Source organism: Myotis davidii, unplaced genomic scaffold (genome assembly GCF_000327345.1).
Source record: "Myotis davidii unplaced genomic scaffold, ASM32734v1 scaffold461, whole genome shotgun sequence".
NCBI lineage: Eukaryota > Metazoa > Chordata > Mammalia > Chiroptera > Vespertilionidae > Myotis > Myotis davidii.
In genome coordinates, this window is record NW_006295825.1 from 1,204,277 (window position 1) to 1,215,875 (window position 11,599).

Sequence of the window (11,599 nt, forward strand, 5' to 3'; positions counted from 1 at the left end):
GGAGCCAAACTGGCCAGGGCTGGCCTTTATTTTTTTCCCCTTTTGATTCTAACTAGCCTCACCCAGCACCCTGACTCACTCAACTTCCCTCTCCCTTGCTCAATCATGTAGCCCAAGCATGTCAACCTCGTGACCGGTGGCCTGCGAGTTGGACATGCTTGATGTAGCCCTCAGGACTACTGGTCAGCATCCAGCAGTCTTAGGAACAAGGTCCTGGTTCAATTGACTATTGATTCAATTTTTTTAATCCTCACCTGACAACATGTTTGGAGAAAGGAAGGGAGGCAGGGAGGGAGGAAAGAAGGGAAACATCAATGTTAGAAACATTAATCGGTTGCCTCACATACACGCCCTGACCTGGGATTGAACTTGCAGCCTACATACATGCCCTGACCAGAAATCGAACCTGAAAACTTTATGAAGCACTTTATGCTCCAACCAGCTGAGCCACCTGGCCAGGGCAAATCAACTGATTTTAAAATAGTGAGATTATCCTGATTCTCCAGTTGGGCCTGATATTGTCACAAGGGTCTTTAAAAGTGGAAAATGAAGTCAGAGGAGGTCGTGATGTGGTGTGAGAAGGCCTTATAAAAAGTAATAAACAGAGGCACTTCAAAATGGAGCCGTAGCTGCCATCCCAGAGGAACTACCTAGCGTGCGTTACTCCTCAAACCTTTGGGATGTTGAAACTGGTCAAAATAACCTTTGGATTGGGCCTAAAGCAGCACTGTATTCCAAACAACTGTTTGCAAAGCTAACAGGAAAGCAGAAATGAACACTGGAGTGACGGGCCACCCCCTCCGGCCCGGCGCCCCAGCCTCGGGGTCGCACCGACGCCCCGGGAGCGCTCAGCACCGCTTGGGGAGGGAAGGCAGAGAAAGGGCTGCCAATCCCGGGGGCAGCGCGAGGTGACCGGCGGCCGGAGCTGTGGGCCGGTGGGGGCCGCTGGCCGCGCAGATGTTCACCAGGGCCTGGCCCCGTGATGGACGTGGCTGGGGGAGCTGTGTGTCCGAGGGGAAGGTGGGGAGACGCCGAGGGGACAGGGAGGCGGATAAGGGAAGGCCGGTGGTGGCGGTCGGCGCCCAGGCTAGGTGAGGAGCGGAGCGAAGGGCGGGTCGCCGGGGGGCAGGAGCCCGGCCGAGCGCAGACCGAGGGGGAGGGGGCGCCAAATCCCAAAGAGAAGATGGTGGGAGGGGCGACCCCCGAGAAGGGGCCTAAAACCCGGGAAAGGAAGATGACCCGGGAGAAGGTAGCCCGCCGCCAGGACACTCGGTGAGGGGCTCCGAGGCTGGCGAAGGCCTACGAGGAGGTCGCCCTGAGCCGGGCTGGTGCTGGCGAGGACCATCCCTACCCCGTCGGAAGGAAGGAAAAGTGCTGAGCTGGGAGGCCAAGGGGCAAGCCGCACGGAGAGGGAAAGGCGGAGGAAGGCCACTTTCAGTCCTGAGGTGGCCTCACGCGGGCCCCCCGGGAGTGTCCCGGGCCCCCGGACGGGAGTCGGGAGAGAGCGGGAGAGCCCATGGCCTCACCTTTGAAGAGGTAGTCGTACTCGTCGTCGCGGGTGCCCATGGCGCGGCCGAGGAGTGAAGGGGCGGGAGCAGCAGTGGCTTCGGTGGGACCAGGGGGCGTCGCTGCAGGGGTAACCCAAGCGCCGAGCTTCAGCTGCCTGACCGGGTAAAGAACCCCTCCCTGCCGGACGCCACTTCCGGTAGACCTCAGGGGAAGTGCTTCCGGGAGGCTGCGCCCCGCCCCTGAGCCCAGGAAGGGAGGGCCGTGCGAGTACCGTGTATGTCTTCAGATTTTCACCTCCTCCTGGAGGCGCAAAGGAGAAACAGCCCTGGACTCCTCGCTGATTACACGGTTTGCAGCCGCTCACCACACTCTTAGTGTCCTCTCCCTCATTTTCCGCACCTCCTTGCTGGAACGGATCGATTTTGCTTCTTCACGGTGGTTTCGTGGGTGGGGGAGGGGTAATTAGAGAGTCGAAGGCGCCTTTACGTATGTGGTGGTTCCATGGGGTAATGGTTAGCACTCTGGACTCTGAATCCAGCGATCCGAGTTCAAATCTCGGTGGAACCTGCACCGTTTCATTTACGCTTTTCTGGCCAACACTTTTAATTCTTTTATTTGTTCACCAAGTGCACCATTTCATTTACGCTTTTCTGGCCAACACTTTTAATTCTTTTATTTGTTCACCAAGTGATAATTGTTATGACTAATATATATATATATATGAAGGCAGTTTCATAAAATTTAACCCTTTGCCTACAAAGATCTCACAAATGTGCTATCACCTGAGTGCCTCCTAAGCAACCTATTTACTTCTCCCTTTTTTAAACCTGGGCCCTTTTCCTCAAACCTTAATTGAAAAGCTTGGATTAATTTGATTCCTTTTTCTAGAATTTTCAACCTCCCAACTTTATTCACTTTCCTCCAAAGTCTCTCAAACAATTTCCAGATGTCATTCAGAGAATTTTGCCCACCCTCCTTACAAGATTCATCAAGAACTTCTTGAGCCACATCCTCGAAGCCAGCGATTTTCAACCGGTGTGCCACAGCAAACTAGTGTGCTGCAAGAATTTTTAAAATGTTCAATACCTGACTATAGTCAGGGGCACTGACCTCTTTTCCCTTAGATTGTCAAATTTTAAAATGACAACACAACAATAGCCATCTGATTTGAATGAATCAAAATTATACCTAATATTTTTTGTCAGATTGGCAAAAAATATAATACAGTTTTGGGCATGCTGTAGAATTTTAGTAATTTGTGTATGCCATGAAATGAAAAAAGTTGAAAATCACTGCTCTAAGTTAAACTCATTTACATAATTAAATAATTTGACACAGAGCAAAGATGGCAATTTCCATTTCAGCAGAAATGTGGATACTAAAACAAGTGATTTGCCAAAGATCATGCAGCAGGGCCTCTTTATATTTACAGTTATTATTCCAAAAACTTTTCCCATTTATTGCCAAACCACCCCCCCTCCCGCCCATATCACCTATATGCAAACCCTCAATTTAGACTTTTGAGCAAAGGTGATGGCTAATAAGCAGAATGATGGCTCCCCAAAAATGTTCTCTTCCCAATCCCTGGGAACTGGGGGCAAATCAAAGGGGAGTTAGGGTTGCAAATAAACTGATTGTTTTGTAATCCTCACTGGAGGATATGTTTAGAGAGAGGAAGGGAGAGAGACATATGTGAGAGAAAGAGAGAGAAAGAGAAACATGGATTGGTTGCCTCACATACACGCCCTGACCTGGGATTGAACTTGCAGCCTACATACATGCCCTGACCAGAAATCGAACCTGAAAACTTTATGAAGCACTTTATGCTCCAACCAGCTGAGCCACCTGGCCAGGGCAAATCAACTGATTTTAAAATAGTGAGATTATCCTGATTCTCCAGTTGGGCCTGATATTGTCACAAGGGTCTTTAAAAGTGGAAAATGAAGTCAGAGGAGGTCGTGATGTGGTGTGAGAAGGCCTTATAAAAAGTAATAAACAGAGGCACTTCAAAATGGAGCCGTAGCTGCCATCCCAGAGGAACTACCTAGCGTGCGTTACTCCTCAAACCTTTGGGATGTTGAAACTGGTCAAAATAACCTTTGGATTGGGCCTAAAGCAGCACTGTATTCCAAACAACTGTTTGCAAAGCTAACAGGAAAGCAGAAATGAACACTGGAGTAAAAATTAAAGATATTCTTTAGAATTAGCATCACTATGTTAGTAATCATGCACCTATAGAAAATTCCTTCCTTCTATTCAAATAATCATTCCCCTTCCTCATAAATATCTCTTGCCTTCATCTCCTAATCAAAACCCTATTTGGGTTTCTTTCTGAATCTGTCCTCCCCTGATAGCTGTTCTTTTGGATCTCAAATAAAGGCTTATTTCCTCACACTTTGGCCTTTTAGAAAAATGCTTATTTTTTTAATAGTCTTTTTAAGAAAGAAAGGAAGGAAGGAAGGAAGGAAGAAAGGAAGGAAGGAAGGAAGGAAGGAAGGAAGGAAGGAAGGAAGGAAGGAAAAGAAAGAAAGAAAGAAAGAAAGATAGGAAGGAAGGAAGAAAGAAAGAAAGAAAGAAAGAAAGAAAGAAAGAAAGAAAGAAAGAAAGAAAGAAAGAGAGAGAAAGGAAGAAAGAAAGAAAGACCCCACTGGTGTGGGTCAATGGTTGAACATGAACCTATGAACCAGGAGATCATGATTTGACTCCCATGCATGGTCAGGGCACATGCCCTGGTTGCTGCTCAATTCCCCTGGGCGTGCAGGAGGCAGCCAGTCAGTGATTCACATCATTGATGCTTCTTTTTTTAAAAAATATATTTTTATTGATTTTAGAGAGGAAGAGAGATTTCAGAGAGGAAGGGAGAGGGAGAGAGAGAAACATCGATGATGAGAGAGAATCATTTATCGGCTGCCTCCTGTACTGGAGATCTAGCCCACAACTCAGGCATGTGTCCTTGACAGGAATGGAACCCTGGACCCTCAGTTTGCAGGCCATTGCTCTATTCACTGAGCAAAACCGGCTAGGGCTCATCATTGATGTTTCTATCTCTCTCTCCCTCTCCCTTCCTTTCTGAAATAAATATATATACGTGTGTGTGTGTGTGTGTGTGTGTGTGTAAAACTAGTTAATCCTCACCTGAGGATATTTGTCCGTTGATTTTTTCAGAGAGAGTGGAAAGAAGCAGGGGAGACAGAGAAGGAGAAACATTGATGTGAGAGTGACATATCAATTGATTGCTTCTAGCATGGGCCCCCACCAGGGCCAGGGATTGGGCTTGCAACCTAGGTGCATCCCCTTGATTAGAATTGAACCCAGGACCCTTCAGTCCACAGGCTGATGCCCTATCCATTAAGCAATAAACTGGCTAGGGCAATAAAAATATATTTTAGAAAATAAAAAAATAAAAATGGATCATATATTTATTTAATAAAATAAACAATGGACCGAAATGGAGTCAGTTTTGCTAAGCCATGTCACCAAACAAAAACTTACTACCCTAATTGCAGTTTCTGCCTCTCCCAGAAATAGAATTTTAAATCAGTGAGTCTGGAATCTCCTGATCATCAATACCAGAGAGGTAGGTAATCTACATGATAGAACCCCTTCCATTTCCTTCGCTCAAAAGAATGTGACCTGACCTAAAAATAATCATATATATAGGTATGTTTGTATTTATTTCAGAGAGGAAGGGAGAGGCAGAGAGAGGTAGAAACATCAACTATGAGAGAGAATCATTAATCAGCTGCCTCCTGCAAGCTCTCTACTGGGAACCAAGCCCAAAGAAACCCAGGCATGTGCCCTGACCGAGAATCAAAACTTCCTGGTTCATAGGTCAACACTCAAAACACGGGCTGGACAAAATAATCCTTTCTTTGCTTTTGCTAATAATAGCCCTTCTGCCTATAAAAATCTTTCCGTTTGAACAACCCCTTAAAGCTCCTTTCTAGTTGCTAGATGAGATGCTGCCTGATTCATGAATTGCTTAATATAAAACCAATTAGACTTTAAAATTGAATTTTGTCCTTTAACAGCCTCAACTAGCACTTATGGCTTTGAAGGTGGAGGAAGGGGGCCAGGAGCCTGGGAATGCAAAGGCGTCTAGAAGAAGGAAAAGGCAAGGAAATGGATTTTTCCCTAAGGTCCCCAGAAGGAACATCGCCCTTAATTTTAGCTCAGTGAGACCCACATCACCAAGTGTGTGGTCATTTGTTACAGCAGCAATAGACAACTAATGGACCATGAGGACGACTACAGGAGAGCTCACCCTGACCAATAAGAGTCCCAAGTACATAAGGGGAACCAAGAGAAACCAAAAGCAGAAGAGAGGGAGCTTCTTTGTTCAGGGAATTAAGTATCCCAATTTTACCCACTCTTGCTGTGGCCGTGCCCATTCTGGCCAATGATCTGTTCCCTGATGTGACTGGCAAGTACCTTCTCTGTGTCCCCCCAACTCTACTGGACATGAGTCTACTCCTCCCTGTCTAGTCCCTTCCCCCAGCACTCTGGGAGACTGGGTTTCCAATGTCCCGTCCCAGTCATAGAAGAAGTGTAGCTGGGATTTCAGTAAAACTAAAAGCAAGGCCAGTGTCCAGACTTTCCAGTCCATGTTGCAGCTGGGTCCAGTTCAGCATCAGGCTAGTTATAGCCCATTAGTCCATTGTGTCCAGTTTTAGCTCAGTGAGACCCACATCACCAAGTTTGTGGTCATTTGTTACAGCAGCAATAGACAACTAATGGACCATGAGGACGACTACAGGAGAGCTCACCCTGACCAATAAGAGTCCCAAGTACATAAGGGGAACCAAGAGAAACCAAAAGCAGAAGAGAGGGAGCTTCTTTGTTCAGGGAATTAAGTATCCCAATTTTACCCACTCTTGCTGTGGCCGTGCCCATTCTGGCCAATGATCTGTTCCCTGATGTGACTGGCAAGTACCTTCTCTGTGTCCCCCCAACTCTACTGGACATGAGTCTACTCCTCCCTGTCTAGTCCCTTCCCCCAGCAATCTGTGAGAAATAGACTGGTGGCTGAGCCTACAGCTTTAGCTTCCTAGTGAAGCTGTCCAAATGACAAGCCTATATTTGACCTTCCCTTTGCTCCTTTCCTGCTATGAATAACTAGTTAATTACAATGGTATCATACTGAGAATGTCATAGTGTTCCTCAAAAGAAAGATTGCATTGTCAAAATAAATTGAGAACTACACACCTTCTCTCCCCACCCCCTTAGAAATTCCCTTATGTATTACTGTCTACAGCCAGCCAGTAGTACGTGGGTTCTTGCAGGAAAGACGTCACAAAATGAGATCAAGTGATTTTTAGAGGACGTTTATTAAAGCTGGAGACAATGAAACAAGGAAGAGCCTAGAATAGAAGAAGCAACAGGGACTAGGTAAGGGAATGAGCCTAGGCTGGGCTGCTTTGGCTCACTAAGAAGTCAGAAAAGCCTGGCTGGTTTGCTCAGTTGGTTGAGCATTGTTCCATGCACCAAGAGGTCGCTGGTTTGATGTGGTTGGATTCCCGGTCAGGGCACATGCCCAGGTTTTGGGTTTGATCCCTGGTAGAGGGTGTGCAGGAGGCAGCCGGTAGATGTTTCTATCTCTCTCCCTCTCCCTTCCTCTCTCTCTAAAATGAAAATGTATTTTTTTAAAATAAAATAAAAACATTTTTAAAATCAGAAAAAGGGGTCTTAGGGACAAGGTCAGGAGGTTAGCCCAAGAGGAGTTGCTGCTGCCCATTGCTCCCTGGTTACTAGCCTTGGGGGTCCTTTAGTGTTTAAGGGATGCATGCCTGTTGGGGAAGGAAAGGAGGAAGGTTAAAGTGAGGGAGTGCTCCAAGGAGGGAGAGTAGGTGCTGGAACTTTTGTTTTTTTCAAGGGTTTTAAAAGGCTGGGAGTTTAAGAGAGGTCTTAAGGGAGGATCTCAATAGAATATTAATCAGTTTTATGCAAATGTGCCCAATGACACTCTTAAGTGTTCTTAGTTCAGGGAAGATAGGATTTTGCAATTTACTAACTAAATGGCTATAAACTGCTTGGACGTTTAACTATCTATTTTAGTTTCCTTATTCCACTTGTCCTGGCTTACTATCCTGCCTCATGGGACAAAAAAGGGGCCACATACTAAACCTGACAAGCACAGGGGTGGCATGCATGGGAAGCCTTACAAACGCAAGAGACCTAAAGTAACCACATAGGATGGTCTGAAATTAAAACTTCCTAGCTAAAGGTGAGTAGCCATGTCCTATGCTGGTATCTATTTTGACAAAGGTCAATCTTTACCTTAGCTGAGTATGTCTATTGTCTTTTGGCATATCTCTGATAACATACTTTTGGAATGTCAGAGTAATCTTTTTCTAGACCCCTTAGGGCAAAACAGGTGCAGTAGACCAGAGAATCCCTAATTGTTATCTCGTTCTCCCACATACCATCTCTATGTGCTATAAATGTTCATTGTTAACTATCCCATGCCTAACAATGTAAAAGCATCCCTTTTACTTTTTATCCAATCTCAGAGATTTCCACACGATGCTTTCTCCTTCCTCCCTAGCCTATCACCAATGGATTTCATGTAGTCCCCTTACAGCTTCTCCTCTGATTCTAATGTATAAAATAAGATGCAAAACATCTATTTTCTGTAGCATTTTCTCAATCCATTGAGATTTTGTTTCCTGGCAGTTGTTGTCAATTTGACTCAAATAAACTCATAAAAATTCTTACAGCCATGGCCAGGTGGCTCAGTTGAAATTCTTACAGCTCTGGCTGGGTTGCTCAGTTGGTTGTAGCATCATCCAGTACACTAAGAGGATTCAGGTTCAATTCCCGGTCAGGGCGCATATGGGAGGCAAACAGTTGATGTTTCTCTCTCACATCATTTCTTGCTGTCTCTCCCTTCCTCTCTCTCTAAAATGAATAAACATATCCTCAAGTGAGGATAAAAAATATTCTTACAGATTTGTACCTATTTTACCTTGACACTTAGCATATTGCCACTTTAAAGACTAGCTCTTCCACTTTGAAGAAATCTTTTTTTAACTGTGTTGAAACAGCATTTACCAGATTCACCAGACCACAGAACTCTTTTTCCATGGAACACCCAATAGCATGCTTCTAAACACTTTGGGGAGCCATCAAACATTTGTGGAATGAGAGGTGATTGAAGTAAACGTGGTCTTAAGGAAAGTAAACTGGGATAATAATCAGTTTCAGGACACTGGCTAGTGCCTTCTGCCAGACAACTCTCAGTGTCTTCTGTATTGGAGTCCTTAATTCCTCATCAAAGACATAAGAGCATCAGAAAACGGGGCTGGAGTATCTGGAAACCTTCACTTTAATGACTGCATGAAAAGCTGTGCCAGCAGCAGCTGCCATGACCACGTGAGGAACAGCCACTGTCCACGACTGTCCGTGGAACAGTCTCTGCCCATGACCACCGGAGGAGCAACTACCTCCCAAAACCACCCAAGGAGCAGCTACTGTCGCCACCATGCAACCCACCACCAAGCCCACTGCTGCAGCCACAGGTCCCACGTGACTCAACACCTAGATCCTTCAGTGAGAGCAAAAATGGGGAGACAGAAGAACAACCCCCAAAGGAAAGAAAAGGAAGAATCACCAGAAAAGGAACTAAATGAAACGGAGGTGTGCAATATGTCAGAAAAGGACTCAAAATAAGGGTCATACAGTTCATAAACTGATGGGTGAGAAAATCAACACCATATGCAAGAATCAAGAGGAAATAAGGAGTGAAATAGCTACAATAAAAAACACTATGTAAGCTTTCTACATATAATGAACAACATATAGTGATGAACAAAAATAGAACCGGAGTCATAGAAGCATCGACTAGACTGTCCAACTTATGCGGGAAGGCAGAGGGTGAGGAGGTAAGAGATCAACCAAAGGACTTGTATGCATGAATTTGAGCATAACCAATGAACACACAGATAGTGAGGTATAGAGGGGGGAAAGGAGACTTATGTAATACCTTAAACAATAAAGAATTTAAATTTTTAAAAAAGATTTTTTTTAAAAAAGGAAAAGTAAGCTGGAAAAGCCAAATAGACTGCTGAGCCACATTGGCCAGGGGAAAATACTTTTTTAAAGACATGAAATAAGTAGCCAAAAGAGGGAAACAATACAAGTTCCATCAACAGATGAATAGAAACAAAATGTGGTGTATACATACAATGGACTATCAGTCAGCCTTAAAAAGGAATGAAATTCTGATGCATGCTACCAAATGGGTGAACCTTGAAAATTCTGCTAAGTGAAATAAGCCTGGCACAAAAGGGCAAATACTGTATGATTCCACTTATATGAGGTACCTAGAATGAGTAAATTCTTAGAGACAGAAAGTACAAAGGAATGGAGAGCTATTGTTTAATGGGTACAGAGTTTCCATTTGGAATGATTTAAAAATTCTGCAAATGGATAGTAGTGATAGTTGCACATCATGAATATATTTTATGCCACTGAACCACTTAAAATGGTTTACTTTATATTATGTATTCTTTTTATTTAAAAATATTTTTATTGATTTCAGAAAGAGGAAGGAGAGGGGGAGAGAGATAGAAAATTTATTGGCTGCCTCCTGTACACTCACAACTCATAACGCAGGCATGTGTCCTGACCAGGAATCAAGCCAGTGACCTCCTTGTGCATAGGACGATGCTCAACCAACTAAGCCACACTGGCCAGGCTATTATGTATATCTTAATGCACGCACAAAATTAAAAGAAACTGGATCTCAGTTGTTTTTTTAAAAGTGGATAAAGACAGGAAACAGCCCTGGACGGTGTTTCTAAATTGTTAGAGCATCAGCCCTCACATTAAAGGGTCTTGGGTATGATTCCCAGTCAGGGGCACACACCTGGGCTGCAGGTTCCATCCCCACCCTAGTCACCTAATCAGGGCTCCTATAGGAGGCAACCAATCTATGTGTCTCCTCTCTTCTTCTTCTTCTTCTTCTTCTTCTTCTTCTTCTTCTTCTTCTTCTTCTTCTTCTTCTTCTTCTTCTTCTTCTTCTTCTTCCTCTCCTCCTCCTCCTCCTCCTCCTCCTCCTCCTCTTCCTCTCTCTTTTTAAATAAACAAAAGCATACATTAAACCACTTTGCTGGAAATTGGTTAAAAATGAAAGCACTCTAAACTTTATAGTTTCCCTGAGGTTACCATTTCTGTCCACTGTTAGTACTATTTCAGAAAAAAAGCGTATGGACTAAGACCTCCTTCCAGTTGCCTTGATGTGGGTTTTACTCCCCATCCTTCCATACTCTCCCTAAATATCAATGGAAAAAATATCCTTGGGTGAGGATTAACAAAAAACAAAACAAAACAAAAACAACAAAACAAAACAGGAAACAGAAGGTCAGGAAAAAGGATAGATAGTGGCACAAGACTGTCTTCCCAGGATACCTGTCATTCTGAGGCGATTTGCCTATTTCCTGATAGCCTCCCAGAATTTCTGCAGGCTGGCTCACTTTCTAGACCAAAGTTAACTTGTTCGTTTTCATCTATACCCCAGAAATGACATCCCCTATGGCCTTTGAAATTCCACCATTATGAAGTTATTTCTTTGGATAACGATGATTACCAGCTCCCTTCTTTCCCCACACTCCTACCCTGCACCCCTAGATGAGGTTGTGCATTTACCACTGCCTCCTAAAGGAGTAAATTGGCTTTGGCATTATGGGACCACATCAAGTCCTTGCAATTTCCCATGTGCATGCTTACTTAAAAGAGAAGGAATACCAAGGAGACCGTGGTTTTTGTTTCTGAGTTGTTTATTTGGGGAGAAAATAGATGTTTTAATAATTAAAAAATAAAAATACAACAATGCTAAATTGGTTAGGTGAGTAATAAGAAAATAAAGGTGATACTTTTACATAAACTATTTTTAAAATATATTTTTATTGATTTCAGAGAGGAAGGGAGAGGGAGAGAGAGATAAAAACATCAATGATGAAAGTGAATCATTGATTGGCTGCCTCCACCCCCTACTGGCAATAGACCTGGGCATGTACCCTTGTCCAGAATCGAACCTGGACCCTTCAGTCCACAGGCCGATGCTCTATCAACTGAGCAAACCCAGCTAGTG

General features: G+C 44.3%; 1 protein-coding gene and 1 non-coding gene across 2 annotated transcripts in view; one reads left to right on the forward strand and one right to left on the reverse strand.

Annotated features, from left to right (window-relative positions):
* The window catches only part of RAB11A (RAB11A, member RAS oncogene family), a 25,034-nt gene extending 23,334 nt beyond the window's left edge, over positions 1-1,700 (reverse strand). Inside the window, exon 1 of the mRNA XM_006770761.2 lies at positions 1,527-1,700. Coding sequence (XP_006770824.1) covers positions 1,527-1,566 — 40 coding nt within the window. The 5' untranslated portion in view covers positions 1,567-1,700. The remainder of the gene's footprint in view (positions 1-1,526) is intronic.
* Positions 1,701-2,004: 304 nt separating this feature from the next.
* On the forward strand, positions 2,005-2,076 carry TRNAQ-CUG. The gene has a single exon. It is a non-coding gene; the product is annotated as a tRNA-Gln (tRNA).
* The last annotated feature ends 9,523 nt before the right edge of the window (positions 2,077-11,599 follow it).